Source organism: Alnus glutinosa, chromosome 4 (assembly GCF_958979055.1).
Source record: "Alnus glutinosa chromosome 4, dhAlnGlut1.1, whole genome shotgun sequence".
NCBI classification, from domain to species: Eukaryota; Viridiplantae; Streptophyta; class Magnoliopsida; order Fagales; family Betulaceae; genus Alnus; species Alnus glutinosa.
Genome location: NC_084889.1, coordinates 7,630,854 through 7,638,185, shown reverse-complemented (window position 1 = coordinate 7,638,185; position 7,332 = coordinate 7,630,854). Strand labels below are relative to the sequence as shown.

Genomic DNA, 7,332 nt, shown 5'->3' with positions numbered 1-7,332 from the left:
TAAACTAAGAATATAGTAACATTTTTTGCTAAACCCCTCTAACTACTTTTTTTTTTTTTTTTTTTTTTTTTTTTTTTTTTTTTAAAAAAAAAAAGAAGTTCTTTTAATGTTTTAATTTTTACAATGTCCCCTAATCTATCATTGGAGTTCCAATGTCTTCCTTCTGCGACTTAAAATGACAAAAATACTTTATATATGGGAAAAAAAAAATACATACTTTTCTCTGACTCCTTTTTTTTTTTTTTTCTTTTTTTTTCTTTTTTTTCTTTTCCTTTTTTAATCTTATTAGGAATAATTTTGTCATTTTAAATCATGGAAGAAAGACATTGTAATCCTAATGGTATATTGGAGAAACATTAGGAAATATTTTTTTCAAAAAAAATGATAGTAAGGACGGAGTAAATATAGTTTTTCCTTAAAATTATTTAACTTAATTAAAATATTTGTGCCCTCTCAATTTTGAAGATTTATTAGAGTTTTTCCCCCATCATAAGGAAAGCCAATACTTTTACATGCATGCGGGAAAAGCCTTTCATTTGGGAATGGGAACTTTGGGTTTCAAAAAGAAACCCCTTCCCATAAAATACCTTGGGCCTCCAATCCTATCTGCTAAGTTTCTCTTCTATTTTTTTTTTTTTTTTTTTGAACAATAAGTTTCTCTTCTATGTGATTAGAATTCTTGTCCTCTTTGCCATATAAACAATTTTTGTGGACTTCCACTCATATCAATATCAAAAAAAAAAAAAAAAAAAAAAAGAAAAAGAAAAAGAAAAAAGGAACAGGTACTTCTGATCAGTTCTATCTTATATGGAAGGGAAATAGAAAATGGGAGTACGAAATGTGGTAAAATAGATTTATAATATTGAGAAATACTAGAGTTTATTCTAGTGTCATTTTGAGGTCTTTCTATGTTGACATGACACTCTGTTTTGAATAAATAAAAAATACAACTTGATTTCTCTTTCATACTTTTATTGAAAAATACATAATGTCATCTCAGTATAAAATGACCTTAAAAGGGCATGAGAAAGAGTTTTAGCATTCTTCTATAATATTATTGGATGGACAGAATTGTCCAATCAAAGTGGGTAACCAATTAATGTATATGTCTTCGGCAGCACATAAATGTAGTACATATTTTTGTACTTCATTTTCAGTAGTACTACAGATCGAAGATGATATGCTATATATAAAAATCACACAAGCCCACCATCTCGATCACTTCAATTAATGTTTTCGATCCTCTTTCAAGTACAGATCGATCATTTCAGTGTTCAAATTCTCGATCTCTTTCGTCCTGAGTACGTATGTTCAACATCAAATTCACATGCCCAACCCGGCCAAATTTCAGAGTACTGTTCTAGAAAATTAAGCAAGAGGGTGTTTTTTGATTACACGCCGGCCGAAAGGTTATGTCAAAGGTACATATTAGTGCATGCTTTAAAGGTGATGCCAAAAGTTCATTCATCTCTAATTAATACAAATTCTTATCAGAGTGGCTAATCTATTTGGACGTGACTCTAGATAGTGAAAAACTACAAACAATCTTTAAAGTTTGGTTGAGCCATAATTTGACCCAGTTCTCTCAAGATATCAGTAAAATCTAATGTGATTTATAATAACCAAGCATGAAGATTCTCGTTGTGAAAGTCAAACGTATGCCTAGAGTTTAATTTACTTAACCACCTGAGAACTTGCCCATGTATGTAGAACTAGATAGTACTGCACATATATATATACACTCGTAGATTAATTGGAAAGTTAGAGATCGAAGCCAATGCATTCTTCTCTCTCTTTTTTTTGTTTGTTTGTTTTGTTTTGTTTTTTAATGCTAAAGATAAAGGCTAGAAATGACGTACCACAATCCATGCAGGCATGACTGCTCCATTGCATAATTTTTAACGTACTCTTTGTTGCATATATGCAGATAAATTTCATTTCATTTTTAACGTGCGCTCAAAATCGTGCTTCTCTTTCCTACGCGGATAGATGTCTTTAAAATTGTGCCTTTAAATTCTTATCTTTCAAACACCTTTTTCGTTTTTTCAAATTTTGATGAATTATACCTTATATTTACTTCTTTCTCATCCTTTATTTTCAAGAAAATGCTAAGCTCTGTTAAAAAAAAAAAAAAAAAAAAAAAAAACACTTTTTTTTTTTTTTTTTTTTTTTCCAAAAGCTTGAATATATATATATTATTGTCCTTTCCTCTGGCCATATATATATATATATTATTGTCCTTTCCTCTGGCCCATGAAATTAAAAGCAGAGAAAAATTTAGGCTAAAAGTTTAAGCTAGCTAGGTTAATTATCGTCGTTTACTTTGACGATATTAATTAGACAGTACATATAGTCGTAATTTAGGCTAAAAGCTTAAGCTAGCTAGCTAGATTCTACAAAATGATTCAATTCATATTAATTAGAAAAATTTCACTGTGTTAGTTAATTTAATCAGCCGAGATTATGAGCTTTGATATATATGCAAGCTATCTTGCGCGAGGATGCGGTGCTAGTAAACGATGAAGCACTAATCTAAGCATAATTAGCGGACCATGTTTAAACTAAATTATCTTTGACAATTTAATCAATCATTTAGAAAAATTAGAATTTTGGCCAAACTTTCACACGGATGCATGGTGATTTATAAGCCAATTAAGTTTTATAATAATTAAAAAAAGTTTAATAATTAATATTAAACTATTCAAAATGTCATCATGTTATATTAATAGGGGGATATATATCCAGCCCTAATGATCACATATATGGGGTCGTTGGGCAATGGCGAATAAATGGACATGACAGTTGCATTCAAAATTTTTGACAATAACTCTCCAACGGTATTTCAAAAATATTGAGAACATCACAACAACTTTTCAAATTTGTTTAGTTGGAGAGGTGGTCTATTTTTTTGTTCATATGGTGGCCGGGGGGACCATGCACTAACGTACGACTTAAACGTGTGTGTCGATCTGGATACGAGTGGTTCTCAAAATTGTGTCTATCATCGATCTGGATACGAGTGGTTCTTAAAATGTGGTATATAATATTACTCTTATAGTATCGATCACCTGTGTGTGTGTGAATAGAGCAAATTATGTATGGCCGTTTATCTTTTCCTCCACCAATCACGTATCAGCTGCCGCTAGAAAATCAACGTGCTTTATAGAAATTAGCTGGACCAAGCAAGTCTCCAGTGCTCGGGTGGGACATGCATGTTTTTCCTGTGTTTTTTTCTTCCTGGTAGATCAAGCGGATTGGGTCTATAAATAGCTCTTCAACCTCCGGCAGATGGACACAGAAGGAAGCGACACTAGCTAAGAATTAATATATCGAGAGTAGTACTGTCTTAATTTTCTTTGTATCATGGGAATAAAGAATGTGGGTTTGATCCTGGGATTCCTAGGGTTTTTGTTTCTCGATTGGGTGTCCCTTTGCATGGCTTATAATGTCCACAACTACACCTTTGTTGTAAGTACTTTCCAATTATATGCTAGCTAGCCTTCCTCCTTAATTATTTCAAAAGAAAAACCACAGAGACCAACCTGTCTCTTATATTTATATATGTGTGTGTGTGTGTGGAAAAAGTGCTGATTATTTATTTTCTTTTTCTTTTTCCATGCATATTGTGGTTGCAGCTGAATAACACAAATTTCGAAAGGCTGTGTACCAGCAAGAGTATGCTAGTAGTAAACGGCATGTGGCCTGGCCAAACAATTGCTGTAACTAAAGGCGATAGGGCATATATTAATGTCCAGAATAATGGAGACTATGGTGTCACTATTCATTGGTGATGACTCCTCCCCCTTTCTCTCTCTCTCTCTCATTCACAAAAATACCCGCACGGTAGACGGAGAATGACTAGCTTTTTTAAGCTTTACGTACAGGAAAGATATATATATATATATATATTTTTTTTTAATTTTTAATTTTTTTAATTTTTTTATCGTTTTTTATTTTTAAAAAAGCATTTGGACTTGATATAAAGATAAAAGTGATTTTAATTAAGATATAATAGGTTAAAAGCATGTTTTGACGTGATACTCATACTGTAGATCGACCGTCAAACCAATTTTTTAAGAGATCGAGAGGAGAAGAAAATCTTACCTTTAAATAAAACGAAAGGACCCATGATCTATAAAAGTTTTTTCTGAATTAATTATATTATGAAAAATGCTGAATAATTTTATTTTATTTTTAATCTTTATTTACAGGCATGGAGTGAAGCAACCTAGAAATCCTTGGTCAGATGGTCCTGAGAACATCACACAGTGCCCTATTCAACCAGGAAAAAACTTCACTCAAGAGGTCATATTTTCTACTGAAGAAGGAACTCTATGGTGGCATGCCCATAGTGACTGGTCACGCGCCACAGTCCATGGCGCCATTATTATTTCACCTGAAAATGGAACCAAATATCCATATGACACACAGCCTGATGAAGAAGTAGTTATCGTACTTGGTAATTTAAAGTACTTTTCTCTATAAACGAAATGGCATATATATATATATATATATGTTCCTAGTTTTCTACATGTAAGCTTAATTCCACTTGCTGCTGCAGGGGAATGGTTCAATGGAGATGTTATATATATATATATGTTCCTAGTTTTCTACATGTAAGCTTAATTCCACCTTACTGCTGCAGGGGAATGGTTCAATGGAGATGTGAAGGAATTAATTGACAATGCCACGGAAACTGGCGGTGATCCAACCCCATCAGACGCCTACACCATCAACGGCCAACCAGGATATCCAAATAATTGCTCCAATGGTAACAAAATATATAATTCAACCAAAAGCATTTTTTTTTTTTGAGAAATCTTATGTATATAATATTTTGATGTTGCAGAAACAACATATAGTCTATCAGTGGAATCCGGCAAGACATATCTTCTCCGAATAATAAGTGCAGTGATGAACGAGGAAATGTTCTTTGGAATCGCCGGCCACAACATTACAGTTGTCGGACAGGATGGCGCATACATAAAGCCCATAAACACCAATTACATCATGATAACACCAGGACAAACAATGGATGTATTGCTCATAGCAAACCAGACACCCAGCTACTACTACATGGCTGCTACACCTTTCTTTGACTCCAGCGCCCCATACGACAGTTCCAACACTTCAGCCATTATCAAGTATACAGGCAATTACACTACTCCATCCTCTCCTCCCTATCCCTCCCTCCCTAATGTCACCGACAAGGCTGGTGCTGACAACTTCACAAGTCGCATAAGGTCGTTGGCGAGTACTGAGCACCCGATTGATGTCCCACAAGAAATTGACGAAAGAATCGTCATTACAGTTTCTGTTAATCAATTGCCTTGTGATCAAGATTCGTGTGATGGGCCAAATGGTAGTAGGTTAGCTGCTAGCTTAAACAACGTTAGTTTCTCGGCCCCGACGACCGATATACTGCAGGCTTACTACAAGTAATCCCACTTATCTTGAAGTGAATTTAATTATTTAATTTATATAAAAGATCTCAGTGTTTAGTGAAGTTTTCCCTATATTCTAATAGAAATAAATAATGCTCAAATATACATATATACATGAAAAAAAATCTTTTGTGCTCTTTGCAGGAGCTTGTCCGGCGTTTATGATGATGATTTTCCAGGTTATCCTCCTTTTGTATTTAACTACACAGGAATTTCAAATGACGAATATCTACTTCCGAGCCAAGGAACAAAGGCAAGGATGATAGATTGGGGCAAAAAAGTTGAAATAGTGTTCCAAGGGACGAATATAGGGAATGCGGAGAACCATCCAATGCATCTTCATGGTTTTAGCTTCTACTTGGTCGGGTCGGATTATGGCAATTTCGACAACACGACTTCCCCAGGAACTTACAATTTGGTAGATCCACCGGAAGTTAACACCATCGGAGTTCCTAAGAATGGATGGGCTGCCATTAGATTTGTTGCTGATAATCCTGGTAATTAATTAATCTCTTTCTCTTGTAAAATATAATTAATCCTGGTAATTAATTAGATTTGCATTGACATATATGGATCGATGATATCATGCATGTATATTCTTCAGGGGTGTGGTTTATGCACTGTCATTTGGAAAGGCACGCTAGCTGGGGTATGGACACGGTCATCATTGTGAGGAATGGGACAACAAAGGAAACAAGCATGATGCCACCTCCAGACAATTTGCCTACATGCACTTAGTTTTGGAAGAATGTTTTGGGTTCAATCAATCAATAAGGGCTTGAATTATCTAGGCCTTTCCATTTGTTGAAGAAATTTTTATGCCCTTTTCCAATAAAATGCTTTAAATAAAGTTCGCATTCATGAGATGTACTTTGCATTTAGAAATTTCTCCTTATATAAGCTATTGTAGGTGTTATATATATATTAAAAAAAAAAAAAAAAAAAAAAAAAAAAAACTTATTTTAGAATATCCTCTTGAATTTTCAAGTATAATGCTAAAGAGCAGGGATGGAGCCAGAAGACATTTTGAGCAGGGACTAAGCCGTCAAGGCATAAAGGCGATCAAGCGAACTTTTGATAGGGTCGTGACCCTCTTACCCTACACCCTGGCGCACCCATTATAGCTTGGAGGCTCTTTTGGGCTGGAACCAGTGGCTAAGGTTTTGGTTCAGGGGGTAATTTTTGTTTTTTTTTTTGTTTTTAATAAAAAAAAATTCTATGAATGAAAAAAAAAAACAAAAATTGATTAAAACTATATATATAAAGTCTATCTAACAAAAATATAATTATTGTTTAAAACATATAATTGTAACGTATAATTTATTTTCCCATGCTCTTCGAATTTAGTCTTTATTAATCAAAATTGTTTTCTTAAACAATGATCTACTAACAGATTTGTTAAATTTACCTTGGCATAAATTCATTTAGTATTTGATTGGATCTCAATAAAGTCATTGTTATTCTCCATATTTTTAGGTAACTACAATTATATATTTCATACAATTAAAATATGTAACAAAAAATATATATATTCATAAATTAATTAATTTAATTGAGAAATCTAAATACAAAAGCTTTATCAATATTAAAGTTTGATTACATACCTAAAACTTTTTTAAGAAATGAAAATTGTCAAAAAGCAATTGATCTTAAATAATTGTTTAGGGCTCAAAGAAAAAGAAAATTGACAGACAGTTAATAACGACTTCAGAATTTGACATAAATCTAAATCGCAATTTTCCTTTTCACTATTAATGCCTTTTTCTTCTAAATTGAGACTTTATATACTTTTTTTTTTCTTCTTTTTTTTTTCCTTTTTTTTCTTTTTTTTTTTTTTAAAAAAAGTTGGCACCTTATCTATTGAGAACTATACTTTAGGCTTCTTCTT

General features: G+C 32.9%; 1 protein-coding gene across 1 annotated transcript; it reads left to right on the top strand.

Moving 5' to 3' along the window:
* The first annotated feature begins 3,216 nt into the window (after window positions 1–3,216).
* Window positions 3,217–6,310, top strand: LOC133866541 (putative laccase-9). The gene is made up of 7 exons (XM_062303099.1): window positions 3,217–3,468; window positions 3,636–3,787; window positions 4,212–4,459; window positions 4,646–4,771; window positions 4,850–5,438; window positions 5,589–5,941; window positions 6,049–6,310. Exons 1-7 carry the CDS (start codon window positions 3,364–3,366, stop codon window positions 6,180–6,182), a joined length of 1,707 nt encoding a protein of 568 aa, XP_062159083.1. The 5' UTR covers window positions 3,217–3,363; the 3' UTR covers window positions 6,183–6,310.
* The last annotated feature ends 1,022 nt before the right edge of the window (window positions 6,311–7,332 follow it).

Coding starts and splice junctions, on each gene's coding strand:
- LOC133866541 (XM_062303099.1), top strand. CDS start 3,364: ATGGGAATAAAGAATGTGGGTTTGATCCTGGGATTCCTAGGGTTTTTG. Junction 3,469..3,635: donor TCCACAACTACACCTTTGTT/GTAAGTACTTTC, acceptor TTGTGGTTGCAG/CTGAATAACACAAATTTCGA. Junction 4,772..4,849: donor TCCAAATAATTGCTCCAATG/GTAACAAAATAT, acceptor TTGATGTTGCAG/AAACAACATATAGTCTATCA.